Genomic DNA, 23,788 nt, shown 5'->3' with positions numbered 1-23,788 from the left:
TATAACTCATAAAACTCTGTATGATAGCATGTACAATAATGCTGTATACTATATATATATATATATATATATATATATATATATATATATATATATATATATATATATATATATATATTCATATTTTCCGGATATATAGCTATCCACATCTGTCTGTACATACCTGCATATAATCCTACTACTACTACTACTACTACTACTACTACTACTACTACTACTACTACTACTACTACTACTACTACTACTACTACTACTACTACAACTACTACCATACTGTCTTTATACCTGTATTACTGTACATATTAATACTACTCTGTACATACATCTGATTAGCACTACACCCGGTAGTACTAATTGATATATTTTTCACCCAGTTTAATCACCTGTTGTACATTGTATATCATTATTGCACTTTACTGTTACATTTGCACTCTGGTTGGAGGCCAAACCTCTTTTCGTTGTACTGTACTTGTGCTGTATGATGTCAATACATTTTAATCTAATCTAATCTAATCTAAAGGACTCTACCGATTAACGTCATCATTGGTAAGAAGAAGCCAATAGGAGGTAGGGTAAAACAAACAAAACAAATAAAAACAGAACTATCCCTTTAAGACAACAAGGTGTGGAGAGAGATAACATAGCAACTCTATAAAAGTTGGCAGGTCGCAATCAAAGTGCAGCCAATTCAATGCGTCACAACTGGTAAACATGTCATGCGTTTCTGGATGGTTTTAATTACAGCTCCCGGCGTGACTCCCGCTCCTCCTGGCCCACTTCCTTGTGCACCCGGCTCATTCAATGACTGACGCCTCACCTCCCTCAAACAGGTTTCTGACACTTCTTACACCTGTCGTCGTGTTACAGAAAAATAATAACTACGTGTGTTCTAGATAACAACAGCTGGAGGCTGTCGCAGCTCTCAGTCACAGTCTCCTATGTGTCGTCACTAGGGGGGTAACGATGCAACCTCACAGCGATTACATTCGATTACGATTCTTCAGGCAACGATTCAATGCATCATGAAATCTCTTCATTTGACCACGATTCGATTCGATTCAATTCGATACATTTTCTATCAGTTAATTCCCCCAAAAACGTTGAATACACAAATGTGGCTGGGGGAACTGATTCACTCAGCATGAATGAATAGGTCAATAAAAACAATACACCAAGCTTTAAGTTAACAGGATATTTTATTCCCAAAAAGTTTTACGATTTCAGACATTTTATGTATTATTAACTATTAAGTTATTAATGCCATTGCCTACTGTGGCAAAGTTGTAGCCAACAACTACTGTAGGCCTAACAAAAAAGGCAGTGACATTGAACTACTGCTACAAAACTTTACAAAAGTAACAGTCACTTTAACTTAAAGTAGAATCCTTTCAGGGTTGCCTATTGAAATAATGTACACCTGTGTGTGTGTGTGTGTGTGTGTGTGTGTGTGTGTGTGTGTGTGTGTGTGTGTGTGTGTGTGTGTGTGTGTGTGTGTGTGTGTGTGTGTGTGTGTGAGTGACACTCGTCACAGAGACGTAAGTCTGTTACGGGTGTGACAATGGTAATATAATATAATATGGGGCGACAGTGGCTCTGGAGGTAGAGCAGTCGTCTGGTAATCCGGAGGTTCCCGGTTAGATTCCTGCTCCTCCCGGGCAGCGCGTCGAAGTGTCCTTGAGCAAGACACTTAACCCCTAACTGCTCCTGATGAGCCGGTTGGCACCTTGCATGGTCGCCTCCGCCGTCGGTGTGTGAATGTTTGAGTGAATGGGTCAAATGTGAGGAACAAAATTGTAAAAGTGCTTTGGATAAAAGCGCTATATAAATGCAGCCATTTACCATTTATATACAGAAGAGAGCATTCGAAAACAATTACGTTCGATACATTGTATCGAAATCTAAAAGCGCCATTGTCGATTCTCCTTCTCTCGTTCTCTTCCCCCGGGTCCCTGATCACCCCCCCCCCCCCCCCCCCTCCCATCTGTCGTCTAAACCAGCGGTTCTCATTCACAAGATGCACAAGGGGCACAAGATGATTTTTGGGGGGTTGTTGAAAGATACAAATTACATCACGTTTTTAATCTTTGGTGTAGACGTTGTTTTCCTGTGAAATAATAAAATAATAATTTGAAGTCTAAAGCCCTCCTCCAATCGTTAATAAAGTGAAATAGCCTGAGGTTACGTCTCTTTAAGAATTGAAAATAGTTTTTTTTCGCTACTCCACCTACAAATTTGAGCAATCCTAACCAGATTTGGTACAGAGCATCTTTGGACCAACCCCCAAAAAGTTACCTTTTTCGGATGTTTGATATTCGATACAGTTTTGCTATAGCTGGCCCTCAAAGTTTGCTCAAATGCTGTGTGCAGGGCTTATATTACACAAAACGTCATATCTCCTGAACGCTTTGCACTATTGCAAGGGCTGCACGATTCTTGCTAAAATGTGAATCACGATTTTTCTCTCTAAGAATTGAGATCACGATTCTCTCACACGATTCTTATTTTTCATCATTTAAAAAGGAAAGTAAAGAAGTCTGCCTTCTACCACCTCAAAAACATCTCCCGTCTCCGACCCTCACTCTCAGACTCTGTGGCTGAGACCCTGATCCACTCATTCATCACCTCCCAGTTGGACTACTGTAACGGAGTCCTGTTCGGGGTACCCAGCAAAGCCCTGAACAGGCTCCAGTATGTTCAGAACTCAGCTGCCAGGGTTCTCACTCACACCAAGCCCTGGCAGCACATCACCCCCACCCTCATCCACCTCCACTGGCTCCCAGTCAAGTTCCGCATCACCTTCAAACTCCTGCTCCTCACCTACAAGTCCCTCCATGCCCTCGCCCCCCGATACCTGTCTGATCTCCTCCACCAGCACACTCCATCCCGGAACCTACGATCCTCTGATCTGGGACCGGGTCTCCTCTCCATCTTTTGGGGACAGAGTCCTCTATGGGACCTTCAAATCTGCTCTAAAAACACACCTCTTCACCAAGGCTTTTCCCCATCAGTTAGTTTAGATTAGATTAGGTCCATTATCCATTATCTCTTACCTTCCCTCATCCCCTTTTTCCCCCTATTTCCCTAGCCCTATTTTTTGTCCTGATTGTGAAGCGACCTTGGGTTCTATGAAAGGCGCTATATAAATTTGATCTATCATTATTATTATTATTATTATTATTATTAAAATAATTATTTTTTAAATACAAATAATTTGTAAGTAAATTTTAATTTTTTTTAATCGTCATCATTTAGAAATTATATCACATAGGTCTATGAATCGAGATCGCGATTATTTTCCGATTAATCATGCAGCCCTAATTGCAACCACGTTTGCAACCGTGTCTTAGTGCCATAGTGCTCAATTCTGATTCATTGTTCAAATCAGATTATTTAGTTTGGCTGTTCACATAATTACTTGAATGTGGCCAATATTAGATTCCAGTGTGAACTGGTCACGCTTCAGAACTGACTGATTTTAACAATAGTGAAGATGGACGGTATACATGGAGGACACTGAAATCACAGTTTATGGTTTAATTTACATGTTGAGGCCAGCTAATTCATGAGCAGATGCTAATGGGGGCGAGGATGAGGTGAATGAGAGCCATCTCTTCTTTCAATGTGCTTTCAAATACAGACCGGTCATGATATGTGCCCTCAAGTTTTGCTTGTACAGAATGATCACCCCAAATACTTATAAGGTAAAGTCCCCACTGGCCCTCCAGTGACCACCTCCATCACAGCTGTCTTTCATGTTTGTATTCACAGAGTGACTCTCGCCCGGCGCAGAAATGTGCTGAATGTAAATCTAGAGCACATGTGTCCAACTCAAGGGGCCCACGGGCCAAAAAACGGCCTGGCACTTCACCCGACCCGCAGACTGAATTCACTTATCAGTTCATTCTTCTGGCCCACTGCCTCTCCTAGGCACCATTCCACTGACCTGACCTGACCTGTGATAGAAATCAAGCGCACCACGGTCTCCCCACGCGGCAATACAAGTGACTCTGTAAGCGCGTCGGCCATCCGTTGTCACTCGACTCAAGCCGTGGTATTATTCACTTGCATCCAATTTTACTCCATCAAGTGGATTATTGATACGGGTGACTCATCACCTACTCGGAAATGAAATCCATGGAAAATTATTGGTTTTGCGCAAGATAAGTTAAAGCTACGGTAGAAAGAGATGCTGAGGTGAGAGATGTTTTGTGTGTTGCTCGTGCATGACTGTGTGTGTGTTGTGTTCACCCTTTTTGGGACATGCACTCAGGACAATGCTTGGAGAATCAGGTGCGTACATTGCGTGGAGTTGCCGTTTCAAAACATGTAGCACACAGCACGCAATTCTCCGGGGCAGACGTGTTTATTACATTGAAATACTGGTTTAGGCAAGGGGCGGCGTCTAGGTAGAGCGAGGGCATGATGCAGCCTACCTCCTCCGCCTGTGTACGGAAGATCATCATTTAAAATATTTATTTAAATGGCATGTAACTCGACATTTCCAAGTCCAGGACCAGTTTAACCTATAATTGCTAATCTAACTCTTGTGGGTGAATAATTCATTGAAACATAATATCCCAATTATCCATAAATGATGCCTCCTTAGTCCTTACCCACCTTTTAAACAGCCCTCTTTGTATTCATTGAGATGCCGAATGAACAGTACATTTACAATAACATATTAAACTGGTATACACAAATTGAATAGATAAAGAAAATGACCAATTAAGCTAGTGACCTCAGGGAAATGCACCTTTTTTGGGTGTTATTGTATGTGTCCGGCCCACAAAATCATCTGTATTTTTCATTTTGGTTGAGTTTGACACCCCTGATCTAGTGTGACGTAAAAGCCAGCCACATGAATGACTGAATGACTGTTCAGACTGAGGTAACATTCCCAAAAGAATCAGACCTGTATCTGATTTAGGAACCACATATGAAAGTGGCCCAAATCAGAATTGAAAAGATTCGATTCCATGTGATTTGGGCTGTTCACACAAATCTGACTGAGTCACATATGAGCAAACATGATCTAATTTGGGCCACTTTTGCCTGCAGTGAGTCTGAACGTAACCTAAGTGACCATGACAAATTTGGTGCAATTTGGCCAACAGGTGGCGCTGTAGCAGCATCCTAAGTTTAAATAGCCATAATGCTCTGTCATTTTGTTCCCTCAAAATGTGAGAAGACACATGACAAACCATGTCCTCCACATGGCCTCACAGCCTCAACTCACCCGAGGATACAAAGATCAAAGATCGTCCTCCTTTTGAACACTGTTTTATCTTGCCTACTTTTCAAGCTTCTCAAGCTCTTTACTTCTTTAAAACTGTGCATTGTGCTTAGACCATGTTGATTCTGCTTTGTGGCTATAATCATTCATTATACCAAAGATTATAAACGTGATAATGTATTTGTATCTTTCTACGACCCCCCCAAAAATCATCTTGTGTCCCCCTTGAGGGTCCCGACCCCCTCGCGTCCAGCGCCGGGTGATTAATTGAGTTTCAATTTCAATTCAATTGCGATTTTGTCTTCCCACGATCACGAAAACAAGATAATAGAGATAAAACGTTATTGCGTCGCATGCCGTGTTGCTCTCATTTTGTCTTGTGTTGTAAATGCAGCGCACCCTTCCTTCGCAGCGGCGTGCCCCCCCCAAAAAACCTAAACAGTAGTTGCAGCTCATGTTGAGAGGGAGGCGGGAGCCACGGCGCGTTTCTCCAGTTATTTTGACATGTCTTTGGTAACTTGTAGAAGATGACAGAAAGGCAGCCTTTTGGATCGAGAAGAAGGTTTTGGTCGTCGTCATATGATGACGTCTTTAATAGCGTGACAACATCTTTCCATTCACTCTGCGGCGTCTGCGGTTCCTGGTGAGACCCTGCTTCGGCGCGACGAATGAGCCTGGAGCCGCTGCGCCGCACTACGGCGGATCGAGCACGCGCTTCATTCTTGCTGAAGACGAAGAGACAAAAAAGAAGTGTCGTTTTCTCAGCAGTGTTGTTTGTGAAGAGGTGCTGCACTCTGGTACGCCAGGTCATATTTGACAGACTTTGTGATGTTCAACAGGCCAACGTGGCCTAATGGAAGGAATTTCTCTGTATGTCTGTCCTTTGTCCATTTTCTCGAGAACAGCTCGTCCAATCCACTTCACACATGGCAGGTGTATTTTATTTTTTTTAAGTCCGATGACGTCAACGTTTAGTTTACCGCGAAACGAAACCTATAAAGTGTTCCGCACATTCACATCAACGTTCGTGCACACAATACACGCTTACCTAGGATTTGACTTGATTCAACAACAAAGCAGTCGGGGAAATGGCAAGCCAAAAACAGTCGCAAGTGTGGTTACACTTTACAAAGCTAGATGCAGACAACGCTCGCTGCAATATTATATATTATATATATATTAACAAATTGTTCTAAATAAATAATAATGATAATAAACAATTTGAAGTTTGGATTTTTTTTTTTACAACTGAGGTAGGTAGATACAATTTTTAGAGACTAAAGTACCGAAAAGTACCACTGGTTACCGGTATCGGTTCAAATGTGAACGGTACCCAACCCTAGTGGTATCGAGTGTGAAGTTGATTGGATGAGCTGCCAGCGGCAATTACCGGAGGCCAAGCAATCGGCCCGTTCCGAACAGGCATGTTTTGAATAGGCCCTGCTGTTAAAAGTTCAGACATACAATGTATCGTAAATCTCCCAGGCACCATCAAGGGTACAGCTCCAGGCTGTACGACACATCTCTATGACATAATGGATAATGGTCTCATTCTCACATTTCTAGCTAGGTGGGAGAGCTGTTCACAAATACAGACTGAACTGTTCAACAGCGTAAGAATAACATTATGTGAATCTTTTGAATTCTTGAAACCGTGGTATTCCCCTTTTACGTCTGGCCCAGCCGTGTTGCTGCTATTGCTCAGATCCTGAGGTCAGTAGGGGCTCCAGCTTTTGGAACAGGGATTGTTTTAGCAAACAAGAGTCCCTAGGAGGTCATCTCATTGTTGGTCACTGCCAGTAAGTTATATAGCGGTGTATGGCATCAGGACAGCCCTGTGTCTTAGAAAACATTCAGTCCTGTGGTCTCTGATAATCAGCCCTGGGGCTCATTCATTTCCCACACAGCCAGTGCTTATTTCCTCTATGGGAAGTGCATGACTCGAGATCCCTCTGATAAGCCCCCCACCAGAGTAAACACTTGATGTACCAGCAGCCTGCCAGTACCGTCAGTGTCCAGCAGTAAACTCCACCCTCTTTTCTTGATCCTCCAATCACAACTATTGCTTTTCTTGGACAAACAGTCGTGATTGGAGGATCAAGGAAAGAGGGCAGAGTTTGAGATAGCTGATGCAAACTTTTCCAATCTCCAACTGACTTCACTTATACAACATAAACAAGAGACTAATTTGATGTATGCGCGCACACGTAGGCGGGTGCATGTGCGTTCACAAACACGCAAACATTATTGTATTACATTACTTAGCCTACTTAATTACAATACTAGGACTATTGACTACCTCCCATTGTCTGATTCCCTGTCCAACTCTAACCTTAAACCTTACAGCTGATGTTATAATGACCTATTTTAAAGTGAGGACAAGTACATGAGCATGCGCACGCGCACACACACACTCTCATCTCCTGAAGCTTGTCTATAATAGCGTGGTAGCTCATCTCCTGAAGCTTGTCTATAATAGTGTGGTAGCTCATCTCCTGAAGCTTGTCTATAATAGTGTGGTAGCTCATCTCCTGAAGCGTGTCTATAATACTGTGGTAGCTCATCTCCTGAAGCTTGTCTATAATACTGTGGTAGCTCATCTCCTGAAGCTTGTCTATAATAGCGTGGTAGCTCATCTCCTGAAGCTTGTCTATAATAGCGTGGTAGCTCATCTCCTGAAGCTTGTCTATAATACTGTGGTAGCTCATCTCCTGAAGCTTGTCTATAATAGTGTGGTAGCTCATCTACTGAAGCTTGTCTATAATAGTGTGGTAGCTCATCTCCTGAAGCTTGTCTATAATACTGTGGTAGCTCATCTACTGAAGCTTGTCTATAATACTGTGGTAGCTCATCTACTGAAGCTTGTCTATAATACTGTGGTAGCTCATCTACTGAAGCGTGTCTATAATAGCGTGGTAGCTCATCTACTGAAGCTTGTCTATAATAGCGTGGTAGCTCATCTCCTGAAGCTTGTCTATAATACTGTGGTAGCTCATCTACTGAAGCGTGTCTATAATAGCGTGGTAGCTCATCTACTGAAGCTTGTCTATAATAGCGTGGTAGCTCATCTCCTGAAGCTTGTCTATAATACTGTGGTAGCTCATCTCCTGAAGCTTGTCTATAATAGCGTGGTAGCTCATCTACTGAAGCGTGTCTATAATAGCGTGGTAGCTCATCTCCTGAAGCTTGTCTATAATACTGTGGTAGCTCATCTCCTGAAGCTTGTCTATAATAGCGTGGTAGCTCATCTACTGAAGCTTGTCTATAATACTGTGGTAGCTCATCTACTGAAGCTTGTCTATAATAGCGTGGTAGCTCATCTCCTGAAGCTTGTCTATAATACTGTGGTAGCTCATCTCCTGAAGCTTGTCTATAATACTGTGGTAGCTCATCTACTGAAGCTTGTCTATAATACTGTGGTAGCTCATCTCCTGAAGCTTGTCTATAATAGTGTGGTAGCTTATCTCCTGAAGCTTGTCTATAATACTGTGGTAGCTCATCTCCTGAAGCTTGTCTATAATAGCGTGGTAGCTCATCTACTGAAGCTTGTCTATAATACTGTGGTAGCTCATCTCCTGAAGCTTGTCTATAATAGTGTGGTAGCTCATCTCCTGAAGCTTGTCTATAATAGTGTGGTAGCTCATCTCCTGAAGCTTGTCTATAATACTGTGGTAGCTCATCTCCTGAAGCTTGTCTATAATAGTGTGGTAGCTCATCTCCTGAAGCTTGTCTATAATAGTGTGGTAGCTCATCTCCTGAAGCTTGTCTATAATACTGTGGTAGCTCATCTCCTGAAGCTTGTCTATAATACTGTGGTAGCTCATCTCCTGAAGCTTGTCTATAATAGCGTGGTAGCTCATCTCCTGAAGCTTGTCTATAATAGCGTGGTAGCTCATCTCCTGAAGCTTGTCTATAATACTGTGGTAGCTCATCTCCTGAAGCTTGTCTATAATAGTGTGGTAGCTCATCTCCTGAAGCTTGTCTATAATACTGTGGTAGCTCATCTCCTGAAGCTTGTCTATAATACTGTGGTAGCTCATCTACTGAAGCTTGTCTATAATACTGTGGTAGCTCATCTCCTGAAGCTTGTCTATAATAGTGTGGTAGCTCATCTCCTGAAGCTTGTCTATAATACTGTGGTAGCTCATCTCCTGAAGCTTGTCTATAATACTGTGGTAGCTCATCTCCTGAAGCTTACTGCAGGAACCTCAGTCAAATTCACCATATGGACTTGAGCCATAGACGCTGCTAAAGTAATAAATCCTTTATTTAGCCATGAAGGTCCCACTCTGACTCTTGCCTTGCTTGTTGACGTGTTGTTTTGTTTCTTTGTCTGTTTGTTGGTTGTTTATATTTTCTGTTTATTCTATACTTTAGCACTTTTCTTTGTTTTTAGCTATGCGACTTACTGTGAAGCACTTTGGTTGACAAGTGTCATGTCTAAATGTGCTATACAAATACATTTTATTGATTTATTGATTGATTGCGATGTAGGCCTGCCGCGATAAGCAATAAATCGATTAATTGCCGCGATAATTAAAATGAATGCAATGATTTTGACGGGCGCGATTAATTGCTACTGTATTTGCGCGTTTGTTTGAGGCGGAACCAGTGCCCCTTCTCAGTCACTGTCCGTGTTGGGAGGCGGGCCGCTGGCTTTACTACAGAGCACAGCATAGGAGCTCCGTGGGGCTAACGTTACCCCTCATTGTCTATTCTACTAGCATTAACGTTACTCATACAAACAATCAATAGCGAGTTATATTGATCACGCTATGTACGATAGCCATGCTAAAACGCTAGCACAACATTAGCACCTAACCTAACAACAAGCCTTAACAAGTCAGCGATCTTTTTGCGAGACTAAACTCCGCTCGGTGGCAAATTGTGTTGATGTCGGTTTTGTTTAATCAATAAATGAGGCAGAATACAGTGACTGTATCCTTTGTTTATTGCACTTGTGCCTGCTGCAAACATAATGATTATGAAATCCTATGCGAGACATTAAAGATAGCGGCGTTCTGTTTTCGTTCAGACTCCCTCAGACTATCCAACGAGTGACACTCTATTCTGACCAATCAGTGGTCTGCAGTGTTTCACGTGACTTTTCTGGTACCACTTCTACCAATAAGATGCATGCATCTCACTCGCTTGGAACCACGACAGAGCAGGGACTAAAAAAGTACCTGATAATTACAACAATACTTCCGGTCCGGTCGGTGGGCTTCAAAATAAAAGTCTAAAACACCGGAAAAGACGGAGCGGTGGGCTTCAAAATAAAAGTTTTGGAAAAAAAAATTCTCCAAAAAAAAATTCTCTAACCGGTCGCAATAATATCGCTTATCGCGATATTTTCGGGGGCAATTAATCGCCCAGCAAAATGTGTTATCGTGGCAGGCCTAGCGATACATGATATCTTCTTCCGGTGAAGATAATGAGTGATAATGATAATAAGTTTCATAGGGCAGTGATGCATGTAACTGGATAACTTAGATGGCACAAGGCCTATGAAACTCATCAAGTTTGATACAGTGTACAGTTTGCAACCATTTCCTCAGTAGAACATATTAAGTCACATTTGATTATACTGTGAGCTTCCCATTTTGGAAAAGGACAGGTGTCACAGTTTTTGAAGGCTAAAACACTTGGATTGTATTGGAGCCTGGTGACAGGGTGCAGTGCAGTGCAAAGTTTGTCAACAGTACACTAAACCTCATAAAAAGAAAAGTGAAACCATCCTTTAACCATCTGAGATCATTGAAACAGCACAATGTAGGTTCTGTTTTAGGGTGTGGAGGCTTCCCTTTTAGTGCCAGACGAGCTGATATATTACTTTTTCGGAACAATATAGACTAAGACCATTCGTTTTGGACAATGGCAGGGTTCCATAAAGCTGTCATGACGTCAGGTGGGTCAAGTGAGGAGTCCACAATGCAACGCAGCACAGAGCATTGCCGGCGGTAACATGAACGCCTTCTAGCCACATAACCCTCCAGTCCTGGTTACACCTAGTGTCACGATAGTCTGAGCATGGACCAAACATATTCACCTAGTGTCACGATAGTCTGAGCATGGACCAAACATATTCACCTAGTGTCACGATAGTCTGAGCATGGACCAAACATATTCACCTAGTGTCACGATAGTCTGAGCATGGACCAAACATATTCACCTAGTGTCACGATAGTCTGAGCATGGACCAAACATATTCACCTAGTGTCACGATAGTCTGAGCATGGACCAAACATATTCACCTAGTGTCACGATAGTCTGAGCATGGACCAAACATATTCACCTAGTGTCACAATAGTCTGAGCATGGACCAAACATATTCACCTAGTGTCACGATAGTCTGAGTATGGACCAAACATATTCACCTAGTGTCACGATAGTCTGAGCATGGACCAAACATATTCACCTAGTGTCTCGATAGTCTGAGCATGGACCAAACATATTCACCTAGTGTCTCGATAGTCTGAGCATGGACCAAACATATTCACCTAGTGTCACGATAGTCTGAGCATGGACCAAACATATTCACCTAGTGTCTCGATAGTCTGAGCATGGACCAAACATATTCACCTAGTGTCACGATAGTCTGAGCATGGACCAAACATATTCACCTAGTGTCACGATAGTCTGAGCATGGACCAAACATATTCACCTAGTGTCACGATAGTCTGAGCATGGACCAAACATATTCACCTAGTGTCACGATAGTCTGAGCATGGACCAAACATATTCACCTAGTGTCACGATAGTCTGAGCATGGACCAAACATATTCACCTAGTGTCACGATAGTCTGAGCATGGACCAAACATATTCACCTAGTGTCTCGATAGTCTGAGCATGGACCAAACATATTCACCTAGTGTCACGATAGTCTGAGCATGGACCAAACATATTCACCTAGTGTCTCGATAGTCTGAGCATGGACCAAACATATTCACCTAGTGTCTCGATAGTCTGAGCATGGACCAAACATATTCACCTAGTGTCTCGATAGTCTGAGCATGGACCAAACATATTCACCTAGTGTCTCGATAGTCTGAGCATGGACCAAACATATTCACCTAGTGTCTCGATAGTCTGAGCATGGACCAAACATATTCACCTAGTGTCTCGATAGTCTGAGCATGGACCAAACATATTCACCTAGTGTCTCGATAGTCTGAGCATGGACCAAACATATTCACCTAGTGTCTCGATAGTCTGAGCATGGACCAAACATATTCACCTAGTGTCTCGATAGTCTGAGCATGGACCAAACATATTCACCTAGTGTCACGATAGTCTGAGCATGGACCAAACATATTCACCTAGTGTCTCGATAGTCTGAGCATGGACCAAACATATTCACCTAGTGTCTCGATAGTCTGAGCATGGACCAAACATATTCACCTAGTGTCACGATAGTCTGAGCATGGACCAAACATATTCACCTAGTGTCACGATAGTCTGAGCATGGACCAAACATATTCACCTAGTGTCTCGATAGTCTGAGCATGGACCAAACATATTCACCTAGTGTCTCGATAGTCTGAGCATGGACCAAACATATTCACCTAGTGTCACGATAGTCTGAGCATGGACCAAACATATTCACCTAGTGTCACGATAGTCTGAGCATGGACCAAACATATTCACCTAGTGTCACGATAGTCTGAGCATGGACCAAACATATTCACCTAGTGTCACGATAGTCTGAGCATGGACCAAACATATTCACCTAGTGTCACGATAGTCTGAGCATGGACCAAACATATTCACCTAGTGTCTCGATAGTCTGAGCATGGACCAAACATATTCACCTAGTGTCACGATAGTCTGAGCATGGACCAAACATATTCACCTAGTGTCTCGATAGTCTGAGCATGGACCAAACATATTCACCTAGTGTCTCGATAGTCTGAGCATGGACCAAACATATTCACCTAGTGTCACGATAGTCTGAGCATGGACCAAACATATTCACCTAGTGTCACGATAGTCTGAGCATGGACCAAACATATTCACCTAGTGTCTCGATAGTCTGAGCATGGACCAAACATATTCACCTAGTGTCTCGATAGTCTGAGCATGGACCAAACATATTCACCTAGTGTCTCGATAGTCTGAGCATGGACCAAACATATTCACCTAGTGTCTCGATAGTCTGAGCATGGACCAAACATATTCACCTAGTGTCACGATAGTCTGAGCATGGACCAAACATATTCACCTAGTGTCTCGATAGTCTGAGCATGGACCAAACATATTCACCTAGTGTCACGATAGTCTGAGCATGGACCAAACATATTCACCTAGTGTCACGATAGTCTGAGCATGGACCAAACATATTCACCTAGTGTCACGATAGTCTGAGCATGGACCAAACATATTCACCTAGTGTCTCGATAGTCTGAGCATGGACCAAACATATTCACCTAGTGTCTCGATAGTCTGAGCATGGACCAAACATATTCACCTAGTGTCTCGATAGTCTGAGCATGGACCAAACATATTCACCTAGTGTCTCGATAGTCTGAGCATGGACCAAACATATTCACCTAGTGTCTCGATAGTCTGAGCATGGACCAAACATATTCACCTAGTGTCACGATAGTCTGAGCATGGACCAAACATATTCACCTAGTGTCTCGATAGTCTGAACATGGACCAAACATATTCACCTAGTGTCACGATAGTCTGAGCATGGACCAAACATATTCACCTAGTGTCTCGATAGTCTGAGCATGGACCAAACATATTCACCTAGTGTCTCGATAGTCTGAGCATGGACCAAACATATTCACCTAGTGTCTCGATAGTCTGAGCATGGACCAAACATATTCACCTAGTGTCTCGATAGTCTGAGCATGGACCAAACATATTCACCTAGTGTCTCGATAGTCTGAGCATGGACCAAACATATTCACCTAGTGTCTCGATAGTCTGAGCATGGACCAAACATATTCACCTAGTGTCTCGATAGTCTGAGCATGGACCAAACATATTCACCTAGTGTCTCGATAGTCTGAGCATGGACCAAACATATTCACCTAGTGTCACGATAGTCTGAGCATGGACCAAACATATTCACCTAGTGTCTCGATAGTCTGAGCATGGACCAAACATATTCACCTAGTGTCTCGATAGTCTGAGCATGGACCAAACATATTCACCTAGTGTCTCGATAGTCTGAGCATAGACCAAACATATTCACCTAGTGTCTTGATAGTCTGAGCATGGACCAAACATATTCACCTAGTGTCTCGATAGTCTGAGCATGGACCAACGGTCACGGTAGCTTTATGGAACTCTACCAAAAAAGAGAGACTGAAAATTCATTAGAGAGATCTAATCAGGGTTCCCACAGACATTGCAAAATGAAATTCAAGGACTTTTAAGTACTTTTCCAAGCACTATTTTTCATTTTCAAGGATGCCATTCACTTTTAAATGCTGTTTTTTTAAGCAACTTCTTGGCCTGCTTGCCAGCTAGAGCAAGCTAGAGCATCACACGTGAAGAAATGAGGAAAAGCAGTTGGAGCGCGCGAGACTTGTCAGATTTGATAAAAAAAACATAAAAAAACACTATCTGATACCAATATTAATTTGGTGGCATCCATAGTCAAACACAATAAATAAAGTAGACTAAAGTTCACCTAGGCCTAAACTGTCTGAAGAGGCAAGAATGATAAAGTGTGAGTGGAGGGTGTATTCAAGGTGATTTACCAAACAGTGTGAAGTCTCAGAGTAAAGCTACGGTAAGTAGAGTGTCTTTTTAAAAAAAGGAGCATGTGACAGTAGCTGAGAGAGAGAGGAGGAAGTGGTGCGGTGTGGTGTGGTGTGGTGAGGTGTGGTGCAGTGTGGTGTGGTGTGGTGAGGTGTGGTGCGGTGTGGTGTGGTGAGGTATGGTGGTGCGGTGAGTTGTGGTGCGGTGAGGTGTGGTGTGGTGCGGTGAGGTGAGGTGAGGTGTGGTGCGGTGAGGTGTGGTGTGGTGAGGTGTGGTGCGGTGAGGTGTGGTGAGGTATGGTGTGGTGTGGTGAGGTGCGGTGAGGTGTGGTGGTGGGGTGAGGTGAGGTGTGGTGTGGTGAGGTGTGGTGAGGTGTGGTGGTGCGGTGAGGTGTGGTGGTGGGGTGAGGTGTGGTGAGGTGCGGTGTGTGGTGCGGTGAGGTGAGGTGTGGTGGTGCGGTGATGTGTGGTGAGGTGCGGTGTGGTGTGGTGTGGTGAGGTGTGGTGAGGTGTGGTGAGGTGCGGTGTGGTGTGGTGTGGTGAGGTGTGGTGAGGTGCGGTGTGGTGTGGTGTGGTGAGGTGTGGTGAGGTGTGGTGCGGTGTGGTGTGGTGTGGTGAGGTGTGGTGAGGTGAGGTGTGGTGAGGTGCGGTGTGGTGTGGTGTGGTGAGGTGTGGTGAGGTGCGGTGTGGTGTGGTGTGGTGAGGTGTGTGGTGTGGTGAGATGCGGTGAGGTGTGGTGAGGTGAGGTGTGGTGTGTGGTGCGGTGAGGTGAGGTGTGGTGAGGTGCGGTGTGGTGAGGTGTGGTGAGGTGCGGTGTGGTGTGTGGTGCGGTGAGGTGAGGTGAGGTGAGGTGTGGTGTGTGGTGCGGTGAGGTGAGGTGTGGTGAGGTGCGGTGTGGTGAGGTGTGGTGAGGTGCGGTGTGGTGTGTGGTGCAGTGAGGTGTGGTGAGGTGTGGTGAGGTGTGGTGAGGTGTGGTGGTGCGGTGAGGTGTGGTGAGGTGTGGTGAGGTGCGGTGTGTGGTGCGGTGCGGTGAGGTGAGGTGGTGCGGTGATTTGTGGTGAGGTTTGGTGTGGTGAGGTGTGGTGAGGTGCGGTGTGTGGTGTGTGGTGCGGTGTGGTGTGTGGTGTGGTGAGGTGTGGTGAGGTGCGGTGTGTGGTGAGGTGTGGTGAGGTGCGGTGTGTGGTGAGGTGAGGTGTGGTGAGGTGCGGTGTGGTGTGGTGTGTGGTGAGGTGTGGTGAGGTGTGGTGTGTGGTGCGGTGAGGTGAGGTGTGGTGAGGTGTGGTGTGTGGTGTGGTGAGGTGCGGTGAGGTGTGGTGAGGTGCGGTGAGGTGATGTGCGGTGTGGTGTGGTGTGGTGAGGTGTGGTGTGGTGAGGTGCGGTGAGGTGTGGTGAGGTGCGGTGTGTGGTGTGGTGAGGTGTGTGGTGTGGTGAGGTGCGGTGTGTGGTGTGGTGTGGTGTGGTGAGGTGTGTGGTGTGGTGAGGTGCGGTGTGTGGTGTGGTGTGGTGTGGTGCGGTGTGTGGTGTGGTGAGGTGCAGTGAGGTGAGGTGTGGTGTGGTGAGGTGTGGTGAGGTGTGGTGCGGTGAGGTGCGGTGAGGTGTGGTGAGGTGCGGTGAGGTGAGGTGTGGTGAGGTGCGGTGTGGTGTGAGGTGCGGTGTGGGGTGTGGTGAGGTGCGGTGTGGTGAGGTGTGGTGAGGTGCGGTGAGGTGTGGTGAGGTGTGGTGTGTGGTGAGGTGTGGTGTGGTGAGGTGTGGTGAGGTGCGGTGAGGTGTGGTGTGTGGTGAGGTGTGGTGAGGTGCGGTGTGGTGTGTGGTGCGGTGAGGTGTGGTGTGGTGTGTGGTGTGTGGTGAGGTGAGGTGTGGTGTGGTGAGGTGTGGTGAGGTGCGGTGTGGTGTGTGGTGAGGTGTGGTGAGGTGCGGTGTGGTGTGTGGTGTGTGGTGAGGTGCGGTGAGGTGCGGTGAGGTGTGGTGTGGTGAGGTGAGGTGTGGTGAGGTGTGGTGTGTGGTGCGGTGAGGTGTGGTGTGGTGAGGTGTGTGGTGAGGTGTGGTGTGGTGAGGTGTGGTGTGGTGAGGTGAGGTGTGGTGAGGTGAGGTGTGGTGAGGTGTGGTGAGGTGAGGTGAGGTGTGGTGAGGTGAGGTGTGGTGAGGTGAGGTGTGGTGAGGTGCAGTGAGGTGAGGTGTGGTGTGGTGAGGTGTGGTGTGGTGTGGTGAGGTGTGTGGTGAGGTGCGGTGAGGTGAGGTGTGTGGTGTGGTGAGGTGAGGTGTGGTGTGGTGAGGTGAGGTGTGGTGAGGTGCGGTGAGGTGTGGTGAGGTGTGGTGTGGTGAGGTGTGGTGTGGTGAGGTGTGGTGTGGTGTGGTGCGGTGTGGTGTGTGGTGTGGTGAGGTGCGGTGAGGTGAGGTGTGGTGTGGTGAGGTGTGGTGCGGTGTGGTGAGGTGTGGTGAGGTGCGGTGTGGTGTGTGGTGTGGTGAGGTGCGGTGAGGTGTGGTGAGGTGTGGTGAGGTGCGGTGTGGTGAGGTGCGGTGAGGTGTGGTGCGGTGTGTGGTGTGGTGAGGTGTGGTGCGGTGTGTGGTGCGGTGAGGTGTGGTGTGGTGAGGTGTGGTGTGGTGAGGTGTGGTGAGGTGTGGTGCGGTGTGGTGAGGTGAGGTGCGGTGTGTGGTGTGGTGAGGTGCGGTGAGGTGTGGTGTGGTGAGGTGCGGTGTGGTGAGGTGTGGTGCGGTGTGGTGTGTGGTGTGGTGAGGTGCGGTGAGGTGTGGTGTGGTGAGGTGTGGTGAGGTGTGGTGTGGTGAGGTGTGGTGCGGTGTGGTGAGGTGTGGTGTGGTGAGGTGTGGTGAGGTGCGGTGTGGTGTGTGGTGTGGTGAGGTGTGGTGTGGTGAGGTGTGGTGAGGTGTGGTGTGTGGTGTGGTGAGGTGCGGTGAGGTGTGGTGAGGTGTGGTGAGGTGTGGTGAGGTGTGGTGCAGTGAGGTGTGGTGAGGTGCGGTGTGGTGTGTGGTGTGGTGAGGTGTGGTGAGGTGTGTGGTGAGGTGTGTGGTGCGGTGAGGTGAGGTGTGGTGAGGTGTGGTGAGGTGCAGTGAGGTGTGGTGTGTGGTGTGGTGAGGTGAGGTGCGGTGTGGTGTGTGGTGCGGTGCGGTGAGGTGAGGTGAGGTGTGGTGTGGTGAGGTGTGTGGTGTGGTGAGGTGTGGTGAGGTGTGTGGCGTCTCACCTGCATGCTTGTGGTGAGGATGTGCCGTCTGGCACTGAGAACCGCTGCCCTGCTGCAGGAAGAGAGCGGCACCCTTCACCATGAAAAAGCTCTCACTCAGGCTGCGAAACAGAAGGGGGGGGGGGGGGGGGGGGGGGGGAATTAGAAGCGTTTACACCACAATGTATCGAGACGCCACGGTGCGGAAGCCCGGGGGGGCGACGCGGCCTCGGCAAGTCGGCTCCAAGCGGGTTCCCGCGTGCCACCGATTTTCCCGGAGTCATCGCTCCTTTTTCCCCCTCAGAGTGGAGCGGCTAAGAAGAAGTAGGTTACAAGACAAACGAGGTGTTCCGTTTTAACCCTTTTCACTACCACACTACAGAAGGTTAACCTTTCACTACCACACCGTCTGTAGTGTGGTAGTGAAAGGGTTAAACCTTTGTTGTGGCAGTGAAAGGGTTAACCTTCTGTATTGTCGCAGTGAAAGGGTTAACCATTTGGTAGTGAAAGGGTTAACCGTCTGTAGTGTGGTAGTGAAAGGGTTAACCTTCTGTAGTGTGGCTGTGAAAGGGTTAACCCTCTGTCTTGTGGCAGTGAAAGGGTTAACCTTCTGTATTGTCGCAGTGAAAGGGTTAACCTTCTGTAGTGTCGCAGTGAAAGGGTTAACCTTCTGTAGTATGTCAGTGAAACGGTTAATGGAGCGCTTCAAAGCTCAGCAGACCCAGGCAGCGAGACGGGGGATAAATCACGGACGTGGGCTGCCAGTACATTACCGTAGCGCTGGATCGGGAAAAAAAGCCCGGCGGTCGGGCCAAGAGAGAGAGAGGGAGCCTGCAATTTTGCGGCCGCCGTCAATCAAGCATTCAATCCCGAATGCTTATCTTGCCTCCCCCCCCCCCCCCCCCCCCCCGACGCATGAGCCGCGTTCTCATTTTGGTTTGTCAAGTATCTCTGCCCCCGGCTTGGCCTAAACGTGAAACGGACCTGAGACCATGACATCATCAGGATGCTCAATGATGACTCTATGTAACATCAACCCATCCATCTACACTCATTGCACACACATCCACATGCACACACTCACTTTAACACTACATCATATTTATCAATATTTATTATAGAGATTTGCACAACATTCATACTGCATTTGCACTTTGCCATAAAAAAGGTTTTTGTACCCCATTGTCTGTATTTCTACTTCATTGTACTTAGGTTGTACTTAAGTTTGTATATTGTATTGTATATATTGTATAGTGTCCTCTTTTACTGTATGAAGCACATTCTCAGGGGCTCATACACAACCAAGCATTTCACTGTAACGTACATGTACCTTATACGTGACAAATAAAAACAAACTTGAAAACTGCAGTTGCTTTTGTAGTACTCGACGTTCCTAACGCCCCGAAAAAGTCGGTCTCACACCTGCCTTTTCCGAATTCACGCTATTTTTTCCCCCCGAGGTTATGCCTTTAAGCTATCTCCGCACATCTGCCCCGGATGACATAACGAGTTTAGAGACCGCAGCAGATAGTGGGACTCGGTCCTTCCCCCGGGGCCATACAGTACCTGCCGTAACTCCAATCATTCCATTTCACTGTACTTACAGAATGGTTTCTCTTATAAATCTACCTGGCAGCAGCAGGGAGGAACGTGTATTCTGTGTGTGTGTGTGTGTGTGTGTGTGTGTGTGTGTGTGTGTGTGTGTGTGTGTGTGCGTGCGTGCGTGTGCAGTCTGGCAGACCAGGACATCATTAGAGGCAACAGGTGTGAGATATGAGGCGACTGGGAACAAAAACAAAAACAAACGGCCAAACAGACACAGACTGTTCTTTTCTTTCCAGCAGTTGAACGTTGACGCTTTCAAATTCCTCAGCTTTTCCATGATCATTCTCCGGTGCAATTGACGTGACTGATATTATCAACACTTGAGTTCAAATGTGACTTGATGGATAACTGATTTGAGTGTCCCAGGTGTCTCTTATTGATGAGCTAAAAACACTTGTGTATTGTTGATATGGAAATGGGTTACTTGGGTGATTATTTCGTCAAAGGTCTACTAGATCTACTATCAAAGGTTGACGTGAAAAACTTGACAAGTTGAATAAATCAACACGTTTCCATGACATTGAGATATTTCTGAACATGTATATACGCTTCCTTAACTTTGAGCAACGATTGGAATTCCAATTATTTTATCCAAAGGCTCAAATCGGTACATCATAAAATCGTACAATCTTACAAATCGTACACAGTTAATGCGGCTGGGTAGCGTAGCGGAGATTGCGCTCGTCACCAATGCAAGAGACTCCGGTCTCGACTCCCCGAGTCAGCGTTGCCTGCGGCTTGGGCCAGTCGTCATACTATCTCAATTGGCAGAGGTAGCGGATGGAAAGTCGATGGGTGGGGATTGGACGTTGTGGACAGCGACTCCTACAGGTCGGTTGGGGGCAGCGTGAGCCTCCCACGCGTTACTCCTCGCCACTGAGAGTCCGCGCTGTCTGGTGAAAAGATGCGACAGGCTGCCTCCTCGTGTACCGGAGGGGACACGTGATGCAAGGCTTCTATCCTCACTACATCCGACCAGTGGGAGGCATAGTCTAGCAACGTTCAAGACAGGGGAGGGGAGAATTGGCGATACGAAATTGGGATGGGAGAAAAATTGAAAAATAAGGAGAAAAAGTGGATACAAAAAAATCATACACAGTTGAATTCCCTTGGATTCGAATGGAGAAGCGTTGATATTTTAAGTCTAACAGGTTAGGTATACAAAATTAATGTGACTGACTAGCATTTTAATATTATGCAATGAAACCTCACAACTAGGTTCACTTCACAGCATTGCAATTAGCTCACAACATTGTACTTGCACACATTTTATTTGTAAAGTAATTATAAATGGAATGAATAATTTTGTACCCACTAAGGATCACCAACACTGCCCCCCCAAACTCCCCTCCACCTCCATCTCTCCCGTCTCTCTGACTGGAGTAGCTCTGTCCAGTATAGAAGACGGGGCCTGGCCTCTAACCTACACTATCATAGAAGCGACAGGCTCTGCATTGTGTGTCTCAAACCAACCCCTGCCGCCACACGGAGACAGAGTTCCACAGTGACAGGGGGTGAGCCGCTCTCCAGAGCCGCAGGGGGGTGAGCAGCGCTCCAGGGCCGCGGGGGGTGAGCAGTGCTCCAGGGCCGCAGGGGGGTGAGCAGCGCTCCAGGGCCGCGGGGGGGGGTGAGCAGCACTCCAGGGCCGCGGGGGTGAGCAGCACTCCAGAGCCACAGGGGGGGTGAGCAGCACTCCAGAGCCACAGGGGGGGTGAGCAGCACTCCAGGGCCGCGGGGGTGAGCAGCACTCCAGAGCCGCAGGGGGGTGAGCAGCGCTCCAGGGCCGCGGGGGGGTGAGCAGCGCTCCAGGGCCGCAGGGGGGTGAGCAGCACTCCAGGGCCGCGGGGGTGAGCAGCACTCCAGGGCCGCGGGGGTGAGCAGCACTCCAGAGCCGCAGGGGGGTGAGCAGCGCTCCAGGGCCGCGGGGGTGAGCAGCACTCCAGAGCCGCAGGGGGGTGAGCAGCGCTCCAGGGCCGCGGGGGGGTGAGCAGCGCTCCAGGGCCGCGGGGGGGTGAGCAGCGCTCCAGGGCCGCGGGGGGGGGTGAGCAGCACTCCAGGGCCGCGGGGGGGTGAGCAGCGCTCCAGGGCCGCGGTGGGTGAGCAGCACTCCAGGGCCGCGGGGGGGTGAGCAGCACTCCAGGGCCGCGGGGGGGTGAGCAGCACTCCAGGGCCGCGGGGGGGTGAGCAGCGCTCCAGGGCCGCGGGGGGGTGAGCAGCGCTCCAGGGCCGCGGGGGGGTGAGCAGCGCTCCAGGGCCGCGGGGGGGTGAGCAGCGCTCCAGAGCCGCGGGGGGGTGAGCAGCGCTCCAGGGCCGCGGGGGGGTGAGCAGCACTCCACACGACAGCTTCTGTCTCACTGTCATATTTTTGTGTTTCTGTCTATTCACTCGGTTTGACATTTACGAGGCTGTGAAGGCGGCACTCCCGTCAAGGGAATGATGGATATTATGTGAGGTAATAACTGCAGTAGCAGGAGGTAACAATAAGACACAGAACACACACACACACACACACACACACACACAGACACACACACACAAGCTAGAAGTCCTAATCAAGTTGTTTTGCTCCCGATTTAATATTGAGTGCCAATCCGATATTTGTATTTTCCTAGATAATACAGCTCCACGGTGCACACACTTCAAGTATATTAAAGTTAGGAAAGACCAATCCAATATAGGTACGATATGCTTGGTAGTTCAATAACTCTGCTTTAAGAAAACAATTTCCCTTAATGGTTTTCGTACATTTTCTTTCAACAAAAAAAGGGTTGACATTTTCTTGGGCTTCATATAGCCGATTACAGATAAATACCGATCAATTCAAATATGCCATGATCGGCTCAGATTCCGATCTGATCAGGACATCCCTACTGTTGTGCATAAACACCAACTTCTCATTCTACCTACCTCAATAAGTAAGTCAACTCCTCATTCTACGAATCTCAATCAGTAGGTTAACTTCTCATTATACCTATCTCAACCAGTGGGTCAACCCCTCATTCTACCTATCTCAACCAGTGGGTCAACCCCTCATTCTACCTACCTCAACCAGCAAGTCAACCCCTTCTTCTACCTACCTCAACCAGTAGGTCAACTCCATATTCTACCTACCTCAACCCGTAAGTCAACTCCTCATTATTTCAACCTACCTCAATCAATAGGTCAACTCCATATTCTACCTACCTCAATCAGTAGGTTAACCCCTCATTCTACTTACCTCAATCAGTAGGTCAACCCTGTCTTCTACCTATCTCAACCAGTAGGTCAACTCCTCATTCTACCTACCTCAACCAGTAGGTCAACTCCTCATTCTACCTACCTCAACCAGTAGGTCAACTCCTCATTCTACCTACCTCAACCAGTAGGTCAACTCCTCATTCTACCTACCTCAACCAGTAGGTCAACTCCTCATTCTACCTACCTCAACCAGTAGGTCAACTCCTCATTCTACCTACCTCAATCAGTAGGTTAACTCCTCATTCTACCTACCTCAACCAGTAGGTCAACTCCATCTTCTACCTACCTCAATCAGTAGGTTAACTCCTCATTCTACCTACCTCAACCAGTAGGTCAACTCCATCTTCTACCTACCTCAATCAGTAGGTTAACCCCTCATTCTACTTACCTCAATCAGTAGGTCAACCCTGTGTTCTACCTATCTCAACCAGTAGGTCAACTCCTCATTCTACCTACCTCAACCAGTAGGTCAACTCCTCATTCTACCTACCTCAACCAGTAGGTCAACTCCATCTTCTACCTACCTCAATCAGTAGGTTAACCCCTCATTCTACTTACCTCAATCAGTAGGTCAACCCTGTGTTCTACCTATCTCAACCAGTAGGTCAACTCCTCATTCTACCTACCTCAACCAGTAGGTCAACTCCATATTCTACCTACCTCAACCAGTAGGTCAACTCCTCATTCTACCTACCTCAACCGGCAAGTCAACTCCTCATTCAACCCACCTCAACCAGTAGGTCAACTTGGGCTCGTCGGGAATGAATACACGACACCCGATAAACGTTGTACAGACAAAAAACAAAACCATTCAAATGTG

The 23,788-nt window shown here is 47.0% G+C and overlaps 1 protein-coding gene across 2 annotated transcripts in view; it reads right to left on the bottom strand.

The window, feature by feature from the left end:
* ssh1a (slingshot protein phosphatase 1a) overlaps positions 1-23,788 on the bottom strand; it is a 142,041-nt gene that overhangs the window by 54,327 nt on the left and 63,926 nt on the right. For both annotated transcript variants that reach the window (XM_084322420.1, XM_084322421.1), the window contains one exon: positions 18,148-18,248. In XM_084322420.1, the coding sequence (XP_084178546.1) occupies positions 18,148-18,248 (101 nt within the window). The remainder of the gene's footprint in view (positions 1-18,147; positions 18,249-23,788) is intronic.

This window comes from Notolepis coatsorum (assembly GCF_963971535.1).
Source record: "Notolepis coatsorum genome assembly, chromosome: 10".
In the NCBI taxonomy this organism is placed as follows: domain Eukaryota; kingdom Metazoa; phylum Chordata; class Actinopteri; order Aulopiformes; family Paralepididae; genus Notolepis; species Notolepis coatsorum.
Note: the sequence above shows the minus strand (reverse complement) of the source record. Positions and strands in the feature narration are given on the sequence as shown.